This window comes from Ochlerotatus camptorhynchus, unplaced genomic scaffold (assembly GCF_037179485.1).
Source record: "Ochlerotatus camptorhynchus isolate MF236.1 unplaced genomic scaffold, CSIRO-AGI_Acam_v1.1 ptg000238l, whole genome shotgun sequence".
NCBI lineage: Eukaryota > Metazoa > Arthropoda > Insecta > Diptera > Culicidae > Ochlerotatus > Ochlerotatus camptorhynchus.
This window is the reverse complement of record NW_027040728.1, coordinates 241,829-264,372: the sequence shown is the minus strand read 5'-3', so window position 1 is coordinate 264,372 and position 22,544 is coordinate 241,829. Positions and strand designations below refer to the sequence as shown.

The 22,544-nt window shown below is 36.0% G+C and overlaps 1 protein-coding gene across 3 annotated transcripts in view; it reads right to left on the bottom strand.

Moving 5' to 3' along the window:
- Positions 1-205: 205 nt before the first annotated feature.
- Positions 206-22,544, bottom strand: part of tau (microtubule-associated protein tau) — an 85,204-nt gene continuing 62,865 nt past the window's right edge. Inside the window, exons 3-8 of one of the 3 annotated variants that reach the window (XR_010517787.1) lie at positions 14,060-14,225; positions 13,786-13,991; positions 12,708-12,893; positions 2,514-2,669; positions 2,047-2,174; positions 206-851 (exon numbers count right to left, since the gene is read on the bottom strand). Coding sequence is in view for 2 of the 3 variants with exons in the window: in XM_065225821.1 (XP_065081893.1) it covers positions 1,706-1,801; positions 2,514-2,669; positions 12,708-12,893; positions 13,786-13,991; positions 14,060-14,225 (810 nt within the window). In the remaining variant the exon portion in view is untranslated. Of the gene's footprint in view, positions 1,802-2,046; positions 2,175-2,513; positions 2,670-12,707; positions 12,894-13,785; positions 13,992-14,059; positions 14,226-22,544 lie in introns of all 3 variants that reach the window. The other 2 variants (XM_065225822.1, XM_065225821.1) reach the window with 2 other exon arrangements.

The following is a 22,544-nucleotide window of genomic DNA, read 5'->3' as shown; positions in this document are numbered from 1 at the left end:
CAATACAAGGTTTTCATATTTTCAATGATTTATTTCTCATTCATTCAAGACTAATAGTAAATGGTACATCCATACTTGTTTTTGTTTTGCTTTTTATCAATGATGGTAGTTTGGTTGGTTTTAATATTTTTATTTAAATGAATTGAAAATGCTCCATCCAACCGTGAATTTTAAATATATGCTAGCATTTTTTTTCCCATAAATATGAATATATCATTTAATGCTAATGCTAATTTTCTTGTATAGCGCGTGACTTTTGTATGCAGATAGAATATCAAAATGACAAATTTTCTTTCAGTATAATCATATTTATGAAATACAATCGTCAGCTTGAAAGGAAATGGTCAAACATCCGCTCTTGAGTCTTCTGCTCTTCATGCTACTAAACTCAACATTCGACTAGAAAATACTCTACAAAAGATAATATAGCATTGAACTTCTGAGGTTCAAATCAAAAATAGGTTACTAATGAGGGCAACTGACGATAATTGCAACAGAAAACTACCTTTTGCTAGTAATCCTTAAACTTAGATCTTTGTCAAGGTTACTCTGACCCTCTGTGTAATTTCAATTATAATCTTGGTAAATTTAATAAAAGTGATCCGAACGAAAAACTTGAAACATCGATTCAATTGGTGCAGCAGATACGGTCAAAGTTTGACTTGTGATTTACCATTGCTCATACAACGCAGAAACTTAAAACTAATTAACGAAGCCGAGTTTAAACTACATTGTATTTATTTTTTATGTAATTGGTTCATCAGTTGTTGGCATCATTGATTTGTTCTAATCGCAGGACTCAGGAATAATGCTTAATAGTATGAATTTTAGTTGAATTCCGGAACTGGGGACTAAAACGAAATAGAAAGAATAAATCAGAACAAAAATAAATTGATTAAACATAAGCGAAAGTAATCGAACACAAAGTCAATCCATAAAAAAATAGAAAAAATAACAATCAAACAAATTATCAAAACCACAAAAAAACGGAAACAAAAAGAAGAATCTTAGGTTACAAGGGTACAGTAGCCAGGTTGCTTGTTTATAAAAAAAACACTGTCAATATGGAGGGTAAGCATGAATGAAACGATTATTTATAAAGTACCTATTGCAAGTGAAAAAAGCCTAATATAGTTTCAATAATAAAGTGTTCTTAAATGTTATTATTATTTTAAAAAATGTAGTGTTACAACTGTGTCAACTTCATCTTCAAAATAAGATATATTTTTAAACTGTGTGTCTCTATCTGAATATTAGCATTACTTACACTAACAAATCTTTTATTCCTCTAAAATCATCAAAAGAGTGGAAGAAAAGCCTGGTGACAAAATACTTCAATACTAAAGAACTCAAAATTGTCTTATCATTTTATGGTAAGTCAGTACCTTTCAAACATATAAATATAACTGAATCTTCCCATGTTAGGCAATGCTTCAAGGTCAGCGGTGTGCAATTTTCTAATTATTTTGACGTGATTTGCTTACATTTTGTACGTACATTGTAAATATCAGGCGTGAGTTACTAGCTTATTATGTGTTTTCAATTAGTACAAAATTCGATTACTTATAAAAATTTCACTCTCTAACTAAATACAAGCTACTTCTAGCTAATTGCAATCAATATAATTATATTCCAAACCAAAGTTTACGTTAGTGAGATGAATCTATTGCAAAATTGTGAGTAAGCAATTGTAATAGCGTGAGGTTTAGTCAATATTAGTAGCGGTGATGGTTGAAGTATTGGGCTGTGCAATTGCTGCTGCGATGTCCCCATAATTCTCGTCATCGTTTGATGTTGGACTCTGCGAAATGTGTAAAAAAGTGATTTTGAAAGTGATCAACTGCCAAAGAAATGGTGTTCTACTTTTCAATCATGCCGTGTTCTGTACAGCGTGTTTTGTTAAAAAGTTTTGTTTGCGTTTGATTAAAGGTGACTTTATATTAGATGTTACTAATGAATGCAAGGACAATCCTTTTGAAACTCAAAGTACAAATTGAAATCCTAAAGGCACTCTTTTTTTGGAAAATAAAGACGGAGGAAACTTACAATCAGACAACTAAAAAACTTGAACTTTTTTTTCGTATTTACGTAGGTTTAGGGACTATTTGTTGAACTTTCATCTACCTGGCTGTACATGGATCATATTTGTTTCAATAAAACTTGTACATATAGTCCTATGAAACAAAATCAGAGGGAAGCAAAAATACCCAATTAATAGACGACGTTTATAAAGCAACCTGAGAACAGAACATATGATTGAACGATGAAAAGGACAAATCTACATTTTATATTACCAATCATCAATTGCCAATCGAAAGGCTTGTACAGTTTTAGCTAGCTATAATTTCACCAAAATTTAAAAAATAGGGTCTGGAAGAATGCTACATGGAAGAAACGCAATACAGCTCTAGGAAGCTAGGCTTGCGGCTGACATTGGACAAGAAAGGGAAATTCTTCACTCGGTAGACGAGACTTTCTCAATAAAGAAGGAATTCTCTCGAACCCGATTTTACCTGTGACGGTGGTGTAAGTCCCACTGGGTGATCAATTTGCTTCAAATAATCCTTGTCATCAAATATCTTAACACCGCCGCCTCCTGGTTTGTGCTTGATGTTTTCGAGTGAGCCCACTTTGCTCTCGGCCTTGATGTCCAACTTTTGATTGACAATCTATAAATATAAAATATTGACCAAAACATTTGAATCACTATAGATTACACATTAAACTCTTACATTTGCATAAATAAGTTATCAAGTCAGAATTTTCGGCTCCTTCATAGAAAAGTCTACTTTTGGTGTTTTGAAGGAATTAGTGTCTAACCGAACAACTGTTTCCTGCAATTGTGCTTTGTTGCATTAGTGCAGGTGCAATGTTGACTGGAAGCAATTGTGAAAGCTTTTTTTATTTGCCATAAGTATTTGTATCGTCGCTACGTATGATACAATCACGCAAAATAAGTATACAACTCCATCTGGACCCCACATATCGAGCAAATCAACGCATGATCAGTTTTATATCCCTTCTAAAGATGTATTTGGGTTTTATCCATTTCATAAAATGTGTAAGTCTCAGCCACCTCAGTCAGGAGCACTTCTGAGACTCCCTGACCTCAATTACCTCAGGGTCGGAACGCATATCGATTGCTGTTCCGCGGGGCAAGGAATAATCGCACGTGACACACAGAAAAAAAACTTCACAAGCACTTCACTACTCAACTTAAAAAAATTATTGCATGTCCTCGGTCGCCGTTCGCTTTATCTCTGGAGGTCCTTCGTGCGCTTGCTGTAATTGTACGGGGTGGCGATGGCGAGCACCGGGTTACACGTCCTGGGCCTACGAGTTGGTTACGTACTCGGGCCGGCAGACAGCGACAATGTAACCTTCTGGTACGTCTACCGGACCTTCACATAGTACAGGATCTGAACTAAATACAGCGGGGTCCTGCTATCCGTCTATCCGTGACTCTCTCCTCACACTTTTCACTGGTTGTCTTACGATCAGAAATGTTCAATTTCAAAGTTGAGTTAGTCATTGGGTCATTGCTCCAGGCTGTCGGTCAGTGAATGTGATTCAACATCCATTCAAAATGGCCATCTCTATCGCCACCTCTCATGGCCTCCCAACAGGCAGTTGTTCGTCCATCTCGGATTTTGCAATTTTCGGTGGGGTGGATTGCTGCGTTTTACGGTAAGCTGTACTATCTTTGCCTATCAGAGAGTTTGACTTCGGATAAAACTGCACAACACTGTAGTGTTCGTGAGTGTTACTATTATTTTTCTACAATTTAACGGAACTAAACACCACGATAATCTGAAAAAAATCCTCAAAACAAAGACGCTAGCACTTACATATGATAGCAACTCTCTTCCATCAGTGAACTCCAAACAAGCTTCATAAGGTTACCCTTTCTTATATTTGTGACAAATATTGAAATAAAATAATCAGCTATGTAAATGTATGCTAGAGTAGTCCAAAACAAGTCGCTGCTAGAATTTTAAACCTTGCATGGCTGACCCCAAAACAGAAACACCCACTCTAAATTTAAAACCACTTGGTACACGGGAAGGGGTGCCGCTAAAGGCTTGATGTTTGAATTGTAAAAATCGGCAAACTGTACATGGGGAACGAGTCACTTTCACATTTATAGGTGGCACTTTCACGGTGTGAACCTTTGTATAATTGGGAACAACTTAACTGCAAACTGGAAGTCAATTTGAGTTAACCCAGAACAGTTCAGTATCAACATTTCAAAGGGGCGTAATTGCATTTGTAAACAATGGCTTTAGCCGTCGATTTCTCGCGAATAAAAGCTCACTCATGAAAAATAATGACACCAGTAGGTAGAGGAATGTTTCCTCTACCAGCTAGCATTGTAATTTTGGAGAGGTGAGATTTCATTCGCGAGAAATTGTCATTGTTTACAAAAGCAATTACGCCCCTTTGAAATGTTGGCACTGAGTTGTTAATTTTTGAACTCAACACCACCCGCCTTACTTATGGTGAGGGCCAAACGTGTTATGTACGGTTTTACTTGGCGAACAAGCATAAATCTGAATCATCTTTCCAGAGGAATGTTTTATCCGTAGGCGGTGCAGGGTCGAGGAGTTCACAGAAAGTTAAAAATATATATGCGGAGATGTTGAATGAGAGCGTGGGAGAACTTTTTTTTCCATAGATGGACTAGGATACAATTGCTCGATTCTGGATCGCCAGCAAAACTGAACTTTAAGTTATTCTTACCCACGAGCAGCTCAATTTTTGGTGCAAACGGCCAATCAAGTGCAACGGAAGATAGATCAGATGCAACTCAGCGACGGTGTTCAGATCCTACAAGTTTTACGTTTCAAGCCACAGAACCCACGACGATTCATCTGGGATCGTGTTACCGAGGAAGAACTAAACTTAAGTGTTTTGTGGTGTTTCATGTGCCGGAAACATTCTTCCGCTAATGTACATTAGAAATTTGATGTACATTGGAGGCATTTGGTGAGATCCTTCCATTTTACTTTATAATAAATACCATTATTGTTACATTCAAGCTTGCAAATACTCATTTCAGCTAAATGTTTTTCGGAATAATAAAACCAAAAGATGGTATAATGACATGTTTTACTTATAACTTACAAGAAGAGGTTACAAAGTATGCGTTTGTAACATAAAACCTGTAAATTTTGCTTTCTATGAGTCACAATCAGCGTGAGTGAGTGAGTGAGTGAGTGAGTGTGTGTGAAAAATCGCTGATTGTGACTCTCATAAAGTGAAATAAACAAGTTTAATATGTCAAACACATTCTTTGCAACCTCTTCTTGTATCTTACCAATTCAAAATATTATCATAGTATCTAATTAGGTATATCATAATTAAAAAAAAAACATTGTTTTAGCTGAAATGAGTATTTGCAACCTTGGTTATATTCACTCTTACATAGCTCGGAGCGTTTGGTAAGGTATGTACACGCATTTTTTCACTACATGGTATGCATAGCTGTTTAAATATATTTATTTAAGCTCGAATTATATCACAGAATCATCTTTGCCGCAAATGCAAAGCAGTACTCATAAAATTTCTTAAATTTTGTTCGGTACTTTCTTTGCTGCATTCATTTGGTAAAATATATTGTTAACCGAAAGTTTTGTAAAATGTGGTGTTTTACCAACTTTTCGCAATGAAAAATGCTGAATTTATGTAATTTACAGAAGTTTACCGAAAACTGTACATACAAATTTACAAACTGTAAATGGCTTCAATTCTGCAAAACTGTAAAAAGTGTGGCGAACTATACTGTAAAAATATTGTTGTATGTATGGAGCTTTTGTAGGTTTTGTTATGAATGCAATGCAATGAATGCAAATGATTTTCCATGCCTGATGGAAAATGTTCCCCTCAGCTGAAAATTAGCAATGTGTGCGCTTGTTTTCATCATTGAGATTTTCCACAGTTGTTGGTTCAGCTCCCAGAGTTTGTTGTCGATAACTTTGTCCGGGTTCTCAGCAGAACACAATTTGTATACGTAGGTGTTTTACTATCAAAAACACACAAAAAAAAACAATAAACTGTTAGTAATAATCTTACGGAACGGTATTGTAAACTTTACCAATCATTCAGCAAAATTTACAATGCGGAATGCAGTAAATTTTGACAGGTAGGGGAAATGTTGGCTTTGGCAATACCTTAACCTATTATCGTCAGGGGGTAAACAAAATCCTAGAGCACTCAAATTTGGCAAATAGTTGCTCTGAAACACAATGTATCCACATGCCAAAATTGAGCTCTAAAGGACGTTGTTTACCCCCCTGACGATAATAGGTTAAAGTATTGCCGAAGCCAACTTTTCCCCTATGTAAAATAACAAAAAATTATCGAACCGATTACCGATGTTCCATATTCGGTAAAAAATTACAATATAATGCAAAAAATCTTAATGCCTTGATCGCTTTGATGTTTTTTTTTTTCAGATATGCTGCCACCATTAATGTTGACATGAAACATGATTAGGCGTTATCCAACCTAATTAATTTCCAAGCTGCTTTCTCGTACTGGCTGCGCTTTTATTAGATAAGATTAGATTAGAATAGGACGAAAGGTCGAATGGACAAAAGGTCGAATGGACAAAAGGTCAAATAGGAAAAATAAAGAACGAATGGACAAAAGGTCTAAACGGACAAAAAGCCAAAATGGCCAAAAGGCGAACGAACTAAAGGTAAAATGACAAAAGGTCGATAGAACGATAAAAGGACGATAGACAAAAGGTCGAATGCTCAAAGGATGAAATGGACAGTAGTTCTTCTTTAACATGCGTTGTTCTTTGAAAGATAAAATAATAGATGAAAATAGTAAATGTAATAAACATTTCAACTTAAATGCTTTATTATTATTTCTCACTCCTTGATTTTATTTCTTCTTCATAACACGAATATCCCTTTGAATGAAAGGAGCGATTGAAAGTAGGAGCCGCTCAATAATTATATTGCAATTGTTCTGAATCAAAAGGGTCTCTTAAGGGATTTTCGTTATCGAGTTACTTTCTCTTGGATAACATTTCTCGCTGCAATGCGTACGCTAACTAATCAAACATTTTACTATATTGAATTGGAAAAATATCGGAACATTGGTTTACTTAACTGTAGGAATACAACGAGAACATCGATGAAGCGAATCGATCGTCGCAGTTAGGTCCTTATGATTCTGAATGATATATTCCACTTTTGGAGGTAATTACTTCATGAGTCGTTTTTGACAGGTTAAATCTATTGAATACACTCCAACTGAAAATGCTCAAAAGTTATTTCTCAGTCTTTGAGTCGACTCTTTTTTTATGATATGAACAGTCAAAAATTTCAAAAGGTTCTGTCTACTTTGATCGATTCTCTTCATCAACTTATTTTTTTGTTAATAACTTAGCTGTAAAAAACCTTCCTTGTTGTGTTTGACGTTCTGGACTCTAGATTAAAACCTCCTTCATCGAACTGAAATTGTGGCAGAAATTGCGCGATATCTGTTTGTACAACAGGAATCAACAAAAGAGGACGTCGATTAAACGAATAGGTCAAAGTAGATATGGAAATTTACAGTGGGGAACGTTGGGTGATATGTGCCCTCTAAGGAAATGATCGATTTGCACTACATTTTAATCATAAATAAACATTCTATTTCAGCACATTCATTAGTCTGAATACCCTTCATGAGGTTACCAAAAATTTCATGTGAAAATATATATCCATCACCGAGAAAATTATATTACAAAAAAAAACTTCTCAAAATAACGTTTTTATTTTTCGTGGGTAATAGCGTAACTGGCAAGGGTAATATGGGTCTTAGTGTTATGCTTTTTCCTAGATATTATGTAGGTTGCATACATTCATGCACTATTCGTACATTTGTATTGCGGGAAGTATACATTTAGGCTGCATTTAAAACACTTTTATAAGGTTCTCGCTATCTGTAGCTCCTGTTTTACGTAACTCATAACAGAAATTTAAACGTCAACGGATGTTTAGGAACACAACACAGCGCATATTGCCCCACTATCAGATCAGAACTTTTAGCATAAAAAACTCTAATTTTTGATCGAAAAACATTCTGATTTCACACAGACACTAAAGTGGTAATGTAGCATGTTTTTTTTTCAACTAGTTTATTTTTTTTGGCTCAAATGTCCACGGAGCCGAAAACCATTTCATAATTATATAATTACAAAAAAATATTAATGAGGGACATTTTTATCAGTTCTTCTTACTCTTACTTGGAAGTGACTCGAGCTTAGCTGCCGCTTTCCCCCGTGCCCTCAACACCTTTGCTTCTTCCAATTGTTTTTCCTTCAGCAGCTCTCGCCGCTTGGCCTCCGCTTCGTAAAGTCCACATCTCGAATTTGTGGTAGTAATGCGCATCATGTTTCTCAGGCCCTTGCATCCTCTCCATTGTTATTCTCGCTGTCCGGGGATGTCACAGCCATCACCATCACCTCATCTTCCCGACCTTGACCGCTTCCTCGTTTGGCGATGCACTTTCACTCACTACACCAGCGTACGTTCTGGTCTCTTCCTTATTCCATTGATGGTTTTCTTCTTCCGTTCGTTGTTGTGCTGGCTGCTTCCAATCCTTCCGCATGGGCAGGAATTTATCCACACAAATTGTGGCTTTCTTGATAGAATATGTTCCCCTTTCTATTAAGGAAATGCATATATAGACCCAAGGCAGCTGGGAAATTCTCCCTAACAACGTGCTTTACATCACCGTATTTCGCTAACACCAATCGCTATCCGAGACTTCTGGTGGGAGGTCGTACACTCTTACTTATTGAGCTGTGTCCCCAGCAGGCGACATACGACAATGAAAAGTTTATTGTTCACGGTTGTTTAGCAGACAATGAAGCACCAAATCTTCTGATTTAAACTTGATAAACATAGAATTTCCTCCACAATGCGATATGTAGCGATCATCTGAGTGGGATCCGCGTCTAGCACTATCACGAAGTTTGCAATTTCATACATATATGATCTCGCCGAGCCTTGTGCGAAGCTTATAGTGAGCTTTATTTCAACGGACATATCCAGTTCTTTTGCGTCCAACGGGTCTACGGCAAAAGCGGACGTACTTCAAACAATGAGTGCTTGTGTCGTCTGCTAAGAGCGAACAGGTAATGCAGCAAGTTAATTCAAATATCAATTCAAGTTGAAAAATGCATTAGGTCCTGAGTAACATTAACAGATTCTCTTCGTCGGCTTTCTCTTTGAATCCTCACGGCCATGTTGAGACATTCCCAGCTAATTATATATAAAAACACGACAAAAAACTGTCCAGTACCCAAGTTATTAACGAAAGAGGAAGTCGATGAAGAGAATCGATCAATGTTACTTAGGACCTAATGCATTGTTCAGTTTGAATTGTAAGGAATGATCTTACAAACCGTTGAACAAATCTTGCATCGAAAGGCACTCAAATAAACTTTTATAATTTTTATAGATTAGAATAGCATTTAACCCCAAAATACTACCTTTTGGTGCAGTAAAAAGTTGACCAAAGTGTCTATTAAGCGAAATATTGTAGTGGCAAGTATTACCCCATCAACGCGTTTTACACCTTTTCTCCCTATTCTTGTCAATCAGCGTTCGTGCTTCTATTAGCATTTTTTCAGTGTCACGCCTTTATACATTGTCAAATAGGAGGAAGAGGCATAATGAGCAGGTTAAGCACACATGCGTTGGTAACCTAAAGTCATAAAATTTAAAATTTTAGGCATTTATATTTCAATATAATCTTTTTCGTTCAGGAGCTGATGATTAAAAGCTAGAAATTTGTTGATTAGGACTTTAAAAATTACAGACAATCAAGGGTAGCATATTTTAGAGGCACGTGGAAAGTTGGCAAAGCACACTCATTGAGCATATCTACAAAAACGGGTAATTAGGGTACAAGACAGTACCATTGGAACTGAATAATATTAAACATACTCTAATGAGTAGTAAACAATTCATAAACCTAATAAGAAAGCATATTTTATATAAGAAAAAAATTAAATTCTTATGCATTTCATGATGATCAATCAACACATTCACGAAATAAAACACTGGTTTAGAAAACCCTTTCTACCATTATTGGAGGAACTGGATCAGCTGCCGTAGGAATCGCAAAGGGGATCTTGCAACAAATATGCCCATTTCGATCTGCTTATTACAATTATTCTTAACTCATTGTATTTAAAATATTGAATATTGATCGCCTCAGGTTTATTGATCAGATGTTTGAAATATAACTTAATATTGATTTCCAGAAATTAAATAGGAAAAAAAAATTATTAGAGTAAATGATTGATGCTCTTTAGACCCTAGATAGAGAAATATAGGGTAAGTGATCCAGTTATTGCATATACTCCGGCTATAGCATAAGCATATAATCTCAATGGTACCAGTTGTTGGCCCTACCCATTTAAATCACATAGGTATCACATGACTGGTACAGCTATTTTTAAATAGTGCCATAATAAGTGCACTTCTCCTACGCGATGTGTTATGCTAATCCGATCGATCATAGATTTAAAAGGAGAGCCTAGGAGTGAAATAAGTTGATTGAGCTATCCAGAATTCAAAATCCACTGACACCATGAAACAAAAAAGGCAAAGATATTAGTTTCCGTAATTTATAGTTGTCTTAATCAGCGGTAATCCGTTAAACGATAGATTTTTTTTTAATTTAACTGAGTTCATCAAAGCATAGCATCTAAGCCGCTTAAAAACTATATACAAAATAATTGATGAAAAGGCACCAGCTGTGTACAATCAACACGCAAATTACTGATAGTTTGAAAAGCAAAGCATAAGCGGTGAGTTTATTTGCTTAGGTATGATATGAACTTATGAATAAATAAATATAAATCAGAATCAAATGAATAAATTTGTCACGAAACGAATACTATACGACACATGGATGTCTAGATGCTGCTCGCTACGGCTTTCAATGCGCATTATTTTAGCGATCAATACAATCATTACTTACTGGTCTTCTTTTTTGCTCAACATTGATGGCACTTCCAGGCTTACGAGAATATTCAAGATATATGCATTATGATACGTATAACGAAAATGTGTGTAGCATAGAACGAGTTATTAAGAAGAAGGTAAAAAGAAGATACAATAAAATGAATAGAGCTGCAACGTTGTTCAATTAAATGACTGTTAGATGTTGATGTCAAATTTAAAACAAACGTACGCGTTTAAAGCACATTTGAAGCTGATGGGCCTGGATTTGTACGGGTGTATTTTTTTTTACTTTAGTTTATGATCGTTGTGCTTCTCGTCAACATTCTACCAGCTAATGAATGAATAGGCAGCTCCATACCGACGATTTTTGGGTGTGTTTTCAAATGCATGAATCGTATCATGGATCTACTCTTTGCCGTTTAACGTCGAGCTCATATTTTTTGGTTGATTGGCGAAATTTTATGAAGCGAGCTAAATTCAAGACCAACTACTTTGTTAAGAGCACGGCCAAGATATACCATAAAAGAATAAGACTAAATTGAATATATTGTTTAGTGTTTTCTGCTTTGTTACGCCCCGCAAATAATCGCGATGATGAAATATGATCAAGAACGGTGAACTTACGGTGGCTAGAGGCAATGTGATTCCTTTAGAGGATGAGTTGGCTTTGATTGTAGCATGCAGTGTGGAGAAACCAATTACTGAAACTGCAAAGTATTGGGTTGCGCAATTCATGCTGCTTACGAAAATGACCATCGCTTATTTGTACTCTCAACTACGACAATTTTATCGGCATTCGTGCTCTACAACAAGTTAGCCTCTTCTATGAATTGGCCATTACATTGTTTAACACATCAAGAAAGTTAATATTTTTTCACCCTTAAACTGAATTCTCACTCAATTGTATTGCTCTTTCACAGATTATTTTCCATTTTACAAATTATTTCTAAGATCAAAAACTTCCACCGCATCTGTCAAATGAACAAGAATTTAAGATTCGCCTGCAAAAATAATTCAAGATTGTCAATGCACACTTGTATGCTGGCGGTGAAGTCTTCGATATAACCACTAGATGGATTTTTTTATTTAAGATCCACTATTACTGGTCACATCATTGCACGCTGCGTCGTGGAGCATAATATCATAGCCCTTATTAAAAAAAAAAAACAAACAAGAAATCGTTAGAACGGAAAATCGCATCTACTTATTTGCTTCAAATTGCTGTACGCGGGGTCTTGGAACGCGAATCTGAAGTCGAAATAAGTTGGCACTCTAACGCGAGTTTTAGTTCAACTCGGGTTCATGACTGATTATAACTTATCTTTTTTTTTTCAAGACCATAAGATATTTGTTGATAAAAAAAATTAAAAATTATTGAGACGATCATCGAACGTCAATTAAATGCATCATACTAACCTACCTAACCTCTCCTCAACTACCGTTTTAAGTGCAATATTATCGTAGTCCATTTAGATAAATGTATTTTATTAATTCCTTAAGGAAACTTGCCAAAAACCCCACTGAAAACCTGTCAAAACCTAACCTCTCCTCGACTACCGTTTTAGGTGAAATGTTATCGTAGTCCATCCAGATCAATTTATTATATGAATTCCTACAGGAAAATTTCCTAAAGCCTGTCAAACAACGACGAGTTCAATAAATGAGATCCCATCTGTTTTCTTCATGGGCCAACAGTGTAAACGATCGATACTGGGTACGTCTTTTCTTTACCTTAATGTCTCCTCCACCAGGCTGATAACCCAGATTATCCTTGGAACCAATCTTCGGTCTTGCGCGATCCTTGAAGTCAGTTTTAAGAGTTTCAATCTTTTTGTCTCCGCCTCCAGGCTTATGGTGAGCATTATCCAGCGATCCTATCTTAGGTTTGGCGGTCCATGTCAACTTTGTGGTGATGATCTGGGAGGATGATAGAATAATTGTATTAATGATGGTTTATTCAGTTATCAGACCAAAATCATATCACAATGTGAAACAAACAATTAAAGTGCGAATGAGTTCATGCAACTCATGATTACATTATAAAAGCTACATAGTAATGCTCACGAAAAGGCTCGTCGAGTGAATTTGTGCGGCCCGCGGAAAGCTGTTGACCCATTGGCTGGCAAATCACTTCAAAGATGCTTTATAATACCATCCTCGCACTATCCAAAGTGTAATTTTTTTACATTCTTATTCACATTATAGCTATTCACACAGTTGAGAACGTAGATGTTTACTATGACGGATCTATGGATTAATTTTGGTTAACTCGTCCAATTTTTAACAAAACATTAAAATAACGTGTTATCCTAAGATGAATAGGTGATTGTATCTTTAAACGATTAAATGTTCCATAAACCATAAAAAAAACATTTGATTTTGGTGTATGTTATAGGAACAGGGTGACGTCCATCTTCGAAAAGAAGCTTCTACAGAGAATTTAATAAAAAAAAAAAAAGATTCTTAAGAAGATTCCATAACAATTTTATTAATAGGATCAAAAAGAAGCTTCTTAAGAAGATTCCAAAAGAAGTTTCTTAAGAAGATTCCAAAGGAAGCTTCTTAAGTAGGTTCCAAATTAAGCTTCATAAGAAGATTCAATGATAATCTTCTTAAGATGATTTAAAAATAAGTCTCTTCTATATGCTTACACGTCGCTCCGCTCCTATAACTAAAAAACACGGGCAGGAGAGTAAATTCGACTAGCTGCACGTTGAGCGTTTTTTAAAGGTTTAAGAATAATTTAATTGCAAAAAATATACATTTCCGCAGCTTCCCAATCCTCAACCATCCACAAGCATAATCTTACCTTTTTATCACCACCCTTTGGAACATAGGCATCGTTTTTCGCCTCGATTCTTGGCGCTGCCTTGATGTCTATTTTTTTCGATTCTATTTTAACGTGCCCACCGCCCGGTTTGTGGGTAGCATTTTCCAACGATCCTATCTTAGATCTAACTACCTTTAAGTTAGGCGAAGGAGCTGCACCGACTTGTATTTTATTCATTGGTACCTCTGTAAATAAAATCGAGTTCGTTGAATAATTGCAGATCTTAGGAGGTATCGGTTCTAAAGTAGCTTACTTTTAATTAGCGGTTCGGATGGAGTTTCTGGAGTTTTAGCAGTAAGTCGTTGCTTCGAAGTGCTTCTGGATCGTGTTTGCGGAGTGATGCTGTCTGGTCGCCGTAGTGCTGGTATTTTGCTAGGTGATTTCAATGGTGAACCTGGAGAAGTTGGACCATTTCGATCCTGATGGAAAATGTAAAGAACAAAAAGTTGAATCACACTTTGATTACTTATTGATCCGCGATATCATCATCACCACAACCTTGAATGATCTTTTTAATGAAAATTTTACTCTATTGGTTTTCTTCGCGATTTTCTCTTTGATCATTGAACAGATAAAAGGACCACTTTCTCCCCGAATCTGGATGATGCAATCTACTGTATGTAACTGCACAAGAATATGTTTAATGCCGACGATAAAAACTGTTTAACTACAGGTAGCCAATATTCGTTAGCAGAGGAACAAGCAAGCAATGCCTTATTTCAGAGGCCAATAGAAGACTGAAAACCAAACCTTCTGTTACCGATTGTGGAGGCAAGCAGACATGGAAAGTGATTAATATCGCGTTGTCTAATGAAGCGCAAATCCAACCCACATTGTTTCCAATTGTATGCTCATAAACGACATTTTATTCGTTCAGGAGCAATATGGGAAACGAATTCGTATGGATCAAACTATCTCAATGCTACGGTTGATGAATCGGTATCTCTGTGATGACGATAGGTCTACCAATAACCACGCTTGTAGTTCAACGAAGTTAGAAAGCGCAACATACAGGAGGTGGAAGGTTCGATTCCAACTATGGTAATTGATCGTTCTGGACAGGAAATTTCCAATTAATATTTTAAACATTCGTCTACATGTTTTACGAGCCTTTTTTAGGTGTGCATTTTCATCGTAAACTGATGAAATATACATATGTGATTCAACTTACCCCACTGTATGGGGCAAGATGAATCAACACACACTGTATTTGTATCCTCATAAAAAGTTAGTTTTGTGGATCAAAACTATACTTTAATATTTTTTCATGATAGAAGACGCTTTTACGAAACTTTTGGTGTAAAAACATCCGGTTTATGTTACTTTATTAATTTTCCTAAGAGCCTAAAAGCTCAACTTTGAAAAAAAAACGTTTTAACTTGCCCCGGTGTACCTTAATTATTATTGTTTTTCCTCCTCTGTTCGGGACCTAACACTACTGCGACCAGTAATTTAATCTATTGTAGTTTATCTCGTGTCCTTAGTTTAGTGCATCACTATAGAGAAATGATGATTTTTTTTTTACAGTTGTCATTCTTACATTTATCGCAAGGATCCGACTATAATTGAAAGGTCCCGCTATTTATACCCAGATTTTTAATAAATGTTGGCCACTATAGACTCGTGCGTTTGTAAGAAAATTGAAAACAATGAAAACAATTTTTTACAAAAACTGCCTTAGACAAGCCAAAATTGATTTACATAAAAAAAATATTCACCATTGTTTCATATTGCCTTGGAGGTCTTTTGAAAGAAAGTATGTATGCAGAAAAAAAAATCGACAGTAGAAGGTTAAGCCGGCGCCGGTGGTGTAGTGGTAAGCGTGACTGCTTTCTAACACCCCGATGGGTCTGGGTTCAATCCCAGCCGAGGTCGGTGGGATTTTTCTGAGGCATAAAAATCTCTGGTCACGTCTTCCTTCGGAAGGGAAGTAAAGCCGTTGGTCCCGGCCAATGTGTGTTGAATGGGTGCGATATCCTACGCAGATGTGGAAGCTGGCTTCCTGCACATTCGATTGCCGTCAATGGATGACAATCGATGTCCGTCGGTGATTGGCACTAGATTGCGGAACAGAGACCAACGTTAAATAAAGGAAAAAAAGTAGAAGGTTAATACATTAAGATTCCGTTACTCACTTCAAATCACGGGAAAGAACTAGTTCTTCAGTTCATTCGTTCTTTTAGAAATCATAATTTGTCAAGCACTTTAAAAAAGTTGCTTGGAGTTCCTAACTAGAATTGAATGCAAATTATTACATTACTTTGTAGAAGCCTTATCTGTTATTAGATGCCTTCCAATTCATGTGTGCAAATGGTCAGTTCAAAATGGTGCTCTTTTTGTGCAGATATAAGTCTCGATTCCCAGGTTCAAACAATACCAAATGCAGGGCATTCGGGATTCAGGCGAGACAAGCCAAGCCTCAGAATCAGTGTCACATGCTCACTCTAACCTTTGCGCGCGTGGGGTGAACCCATACAAAAACATAACCAAAATCATAACCAACATAGGGTAATTGATTCTGGTTGGACCTATCCAAAAACTGATGAGGTTGGACCTATTTTTTCAATCGCTAGTTTAGTCAATCTTCGCTATTTTTTTTTTTTTTCAAAGATCACTTTACTATTATAAAAAACTCTTTTTCTTCAATTTGTATGGGTGTTTTATTGAAAAAAAACTTCAAAACAATTGAGTTTCAATGTGCTTTCAAAACAGTTCACTTTCCACGCATTAGCTCGTCATCATGCCTTACTTTCAAACATACAAAAAAGGAATATTTTTTACATTTATTTTTATTTTCATGCAGTATAATACTTCTTTAAGGTGTAAACAACACGTTAGTACGCCATTTATCCATTGGTTTCACTAAAATGTTTGAATTATTGACGAAATTCGAATAGATAAATATGATCATGGTTGGACCTACGTATGATGATGGTTGGACCTATGTGTTTCCTAAGACGGCCGCTAAGTGCGCTTCGGTTTGTCTACAACCTTCATGCGCAGCTGATTTGAAATTCGATTTTGTTTTGGCCGAGTGATTAGTTTCTTCGATTGAAAAAAAAATGGCTAATGAAAAGAGTTATACGGTCGAAAATCTTCAAGAGGCTGTCCTTTTAGAAAGAAATCACTTACCGCGGATCAGGCACAGAAAAGGTACAATATTCCGAAAACGACACTTCACGCAAAAATTAAGGGAAGCCACGGCAAGAAATATGGAAGGGAAATAGTGTTGAGTGTTGATTTGGAGAACCAGCTAGCGGATTGGGTTTGTATGTGCGCTGCTTCTGACAGTCCCAAGACGACCAAAAAGATCTTGGAAGCTGCTAAAGACCTTGCGTCACTAGTTGGGCGTAAATTTAAAGGAGGAATTCCACCGTCAGGTTGGCTGAAAGGGTAACCACCGATTTCCGAACTACCACGAAAGCGCCGAAAGAATCTGTTAATATGAATTTACATTAAACACTTCTCATACACCTTCTGTGTGTGAATTAACTTGAAATAAAATGTTAACAAACTAAAAATTTCTGTCTAAAATTTATTTCCGAAAAAAAAACTCCTAGGAGAAAAAGAACCATAAAACCGGAATTAAGTTCTGATATTCTGTCATTTTAAGCCCCTACACTCCCCGGGGGCACCCAGAACATGCCCGGAAGTGGCCAATGTGGTCCAAGCCACTCAATTTTGTTATTGATCTTGTCATCGAATTTGGAAGCAATGTGAAGTGTCGCATGATAGCTTTTATTCCTTCCATGTCAAAATTAGGTCCATGTTCCATATACCCTGTAACTTGTTCCGGCCATATCTCCGGAACCAATTGACCGGTTCCAAAAATATTCGACAGCTTTCAATGAGACCACAATACCTATAGTTTGACGTTAAAAAAAATTTCAAATCGGGTAAATGATTTCCGAGAAAATGAGCCATGATGAATAGATAATGCGTGGAAAGTTAACTTTTTTTTAAAAACGAAGTTAAACTAAAATTTCTTGATTTTTTTTTAATTAGCAAATTCATAAAAACTGTATAAAAAGGGTTTTTTCATGATACCAATAAGCTCTAAACAATGTTTTTGAACAAATATGGGCAAACTAGCATTTGCAAAAATAGGTTCAATCATCATCATTTTTTAGGTCCAACCAAGTTCAGTATAGGTCCAACCAACATCATAATTCTTTGCTGAATAAAAACGTTTTATAAAATCATTAGTCATAATATTTAACTTTTTATGTTATTATTAGAAACAAAAAAGGTATCTAATTTTTTTTTACATGTAGTTTACATTGGAAATATCATGAAAAGTTGAAAATAATAGTGGCATCTTTTCTGGGTCGTTGTTTAGATTTATTTTAATATCAATAAACATTTTTATACAAAATCTACAACAAAGGGTGGCTCCTAAATATAACCGATTTTTTTTATCATAGAAGCAAAAACTTGAGCAACATTTGATCTAGATATTTAGAAAATATGTAGGGTTTTTGATCTAATTTTTGATCCACAACCCGTTCTTTACCTTTCTTTTTTGATCGAGTTTGAACAAAAAAATTAATATATCTGCTTAATATGACTTTTAAATTTATTCACCTTTCCATATTCCAGTTGGATATGATAAATAGTCACACATTGTTGGTATATTGGTAAAAATCTAATACTGCTTCTTAAATTCGTCCTACGAGTTTTCATTCCGTCCTAACGCATTGAAACGCCATTAGATTTCCTTCGTCCTACGGATAAACGTAGAAAAAGGGGATTCGCTAGTTTGTTTTGAGAACAATGAGCGTCAATATTCATACAATGCGCTCTAATAGGATTTATGTTGTAGCTAATGAACTAAAACATCGGAACAAACCTATTATTGATTTTTGCACGGAGAAATGATTAATATTATTGATCTTTTCTGATCGATAGAACAAAAATGGGCGATTACGACAAAGTAGCGCTCTACCCTTAATCTCTTTCCGACAGAACAAACCTTAAATTGACGCAATTGGGCACATTTTAGCTATAGATTGTTAACATTGTTTTCAATCTAATATACTATGGATTTTAGGTAATTTTATAGTATATTGAGAGATTAGGGTTGGTTCAAAATTTACTATTTTTCATTGAATTTTCATTTTTACCGCTCTGTACAAAATTCTAATCTTGGCGGAAATTTTTCATTTGAGAATATGAAAGAAATATCTAAAAACATAATAATTCATGAACATAAATTTAAATCACCACGGACTTCGCCCCACTGCGTTAAAATCTGCAATGGTGAATGGCATATGAAGTGAGCTGTCCAGTCAAGGAAGAATTCTGAAACAGAGTTCCTTGGTGGAATAGAACTTTAAACAATCTAAAGAAAACAACTCGGAAACTTTTCAATGCTTCAAAAGCTCGTGGACAATGGTATCAATATAAAACACTCTTTCATCCTACAATAACTTATTATTTATTTCCATTTCCATTTCGTCAAGCCAGTGTAGACTACATACAATGATTATTACAATGTTTACTTACATACTATGCATTAATTCTATTCTGTTTTAGCTTAGTTTTTATTTGCTGCTTGGACATAGTGATGTCAATAGTTCCACAATGCAAATTATATAGGCGCATCATTCGATTGATTGGGCTATTTTTCGCATAGTTTGTTCTGTACGATGTTTCTGAAAATAAATTCCGTGTTCTAAGATATCGACAAGGTGTGTAAAAGTTTAATTGTGCGAGAATTTCTGCCGAATCTATGCGCATTGAAATAATGTCGGTGAGTAAGAAAAGCATTGCAAATTGGCGGCGCTCCTTAAGTGTTTGTATATTCATGAACATGCAGAGCGCTTCATAAGAAATTAAGAAAAGCACGAAGAAGAACGTGGACGTCTTACTGTGAAAACATATAGAAAACTCCAGAAGTAGTCAAACTACAGCAAGTACCTTCTAAGGATCATTCAGATGATATACGAATTTTAAAGGCAACTAATGGTAATTGTATTATTAATTCAAAAGAAATGCTTGGAGTACTCATGAGAACTCATTTCCTAAGATCAAATTTAGTGTCTAGTGATAATGGAGTAGGTACGGAAGTTGAAGAGAATTACAGGCCATCCGGGATTATAATCGTAAATTCGGCCATACCTAATACCATCCTCATACGGATTAAGGTTTAGTGGGCAGTGAACTCCTTTGAACCATTCAAATCTCCTTAAAAGGGTGGTATTTTTCCTGCACTTCTTCAGAAAGAAACTTTTGGTAAATTGAACATCCTAAGAAATTTCACCATTTTCTTTTTTATCATTCAATAAAATAATGAGCGTATCACATAAAATAAAGCTTCCTTTCATAAGCTAAACAGTAGACAATAGCAATGTATTAAAATCCAAAATATTTCATTGCAAAGCTGATTTTATGTTTGCGGGCAAATGAACATTATATGGGGGCAAAATGAACATGTAATGGAGACAAAATGAACATACAGTGGGAGTAATTTAAACAAAGACTGGGAATAAAGTGAACATGTGATAGGATAAAATGAGCCAGTGCAGGAGGCAAAATTAACAATGTGAACACTGTTAATTTTACCCCCAAAACATCAATTGTTTTGAATCGCTTATTTAAAACAATAATTAATGAAAATACTTACAATCTTCAAATTTAAGTAAGTAATGGATAGAATTTATTGGATCTTGATTTTTCACCCCGAAAAATTATTTACCTTTCATCATATTTAACAGCTCCTGATCAATCCAGGATGCTTAAAATTCTCATTGAATAGAATGGCTGTACATTTGGAACTGAATTTACCAATTTTTGCCGTGACCAGTTCATTTTACCCATCCTGTTCATTTTACCCCACCTGTTAATTTTAAACCCACTTTCCCTACTTAATTATCTAACTAATATTCATAAAGGTTATAGTAAGACCTAGCTTTATTAGTTTGGTGGCCGAAAACAAAGTAATGCACGACGCAAAAGAAGAAAAAAATGCAGCGTTTGGCCTGTATGGCCATAACAGGAGTAATGGACACCATAAAAGATCATAGAGACAGCTCGTCATAAGCAGCCACTGCATTAAGGGGGTATTCCCAATCTTTTGCCTTTTTTCGGCCTGTTTTCAATTAATTTTTTTCAAGGAAAATGAATAGTAATGCGCCTAACTCTTTGGGATTCTTGTTTATTGAACATTAAAGTTTACAAATAAAAAATTTTCGACATAAAAAAGACATTATTGACGTCACAAAATGGCGGCAAACAGACCCCTGTTCGCCGCAAACGCCTGGACGGGCGAAGACTTTTCTCGGAACGGCTTCATCTGAAACAGATTTCGTGATGAAATTAATAATCTGCATAAGATTCTCTGGAGCTTCTCCCGTTGGCAGCAAAAAATCTTGCAAATTAACAAAATGGCGGCCAGATGAAAAAACAGGCGATTTTTAGCCCGCTTTTTTGCAGCTTTAAGGTGCTTCAAACAATGTTAAATGTTAATATTTTTGGCTGAAAGTGGGAGAAGCTCCAAAGAATTTAATAAGGAACAAAATGCGCAAAGATTCAAGTCAATATCTCTTATAGTTTCTGAGAAAAATCTTCGCCCGATAAAAAAAATGTGGTTTCGAGAAAAACGCGTTTAAAGTTTTGACTTTAGTTAAAACCATTTGGGGGTTCTTACCATTAGTCAGCTATGCCTGGACACCGAATTCGCTGATCGGAAAACGGCTTGGGGGGATGAAAGTATATAGTCTAAAGTACAAAAAAACGTGAAAAAAAAATTTGATTTTTTGAAAAAAAAAAAAGATCGGGAATACCCCCTTAACAAAGCTATGTCCATTTAGAATCCGGAATAATAAAATCATCTGTATCTCGGTACAGGATTGACGTAAAAATAAGGTTAATACATCAAAACAAAGGTAATTCACTGTTCTTTTAGGAAAAAATATCAATACTAATCATTTATCTTTGTTTCTAATGAAAATTTGCACTTTCTTCTTTATTCCTCCCATCAAACGCTGCACACCTCCGGAGTCAACTTCCTTGGCACAGTTGTTCCACATTTTGGTCATCTGAATCGAGTCCCGAGCCGTTTTTCGACTTTTCTCAAGCTTCCTCTTTATTATTGCCCAAAATCTCTCGATGGGCCAGACCTGCGGGCAGTTGGGTGGATTTATGTTTTTATCGATGAAATCTACGTTATTATCGCAGTACCATGGATGACTTCCCGGCAGTAGCGGCAACTCACCAAATCTAGCCAAAACTTCACGGGACCTTTATGGGCTTTAATGAAAGGTAGTACGCGGTTTTTGAGGCATTCTTCCTTGTACAGCTTCGAGTCCATCGTCTTATTCGTCACGAACACTTTGGTCTTTGCTCCGCAGCTGCATATCCCTTGCCAAATCATCAGTTTTTTGGCAAATTTGTCCATAAAAGCAAACTTAAACTTCGCAGGAACATCTCATCGTGCCGTCGCCATGTAGAATTTTTGGCCAGGAAGCTGTCCGAAATCCATTTTGACGTAGGTTTCATCGTCGATGAGCAGGCATCCTCGGTACTTCGTCAAAACCTGCTGGTAAAATTTCCGAGCTCGAGTTTTGGTGACGAAACTTTGCTTCAACGTTCTGTTTTGTTGCTTGCTGGCTCGATAAGAACGATATCCTGCTCGCAAACGAATTCTTCGAACGGTACTGCGAGCAGCAGCGTATTTTTGTGCGATTTCATTTTCTGATAGTCCAGGGTTTGCTCAGACGGTTCTCAACACCTTCTGG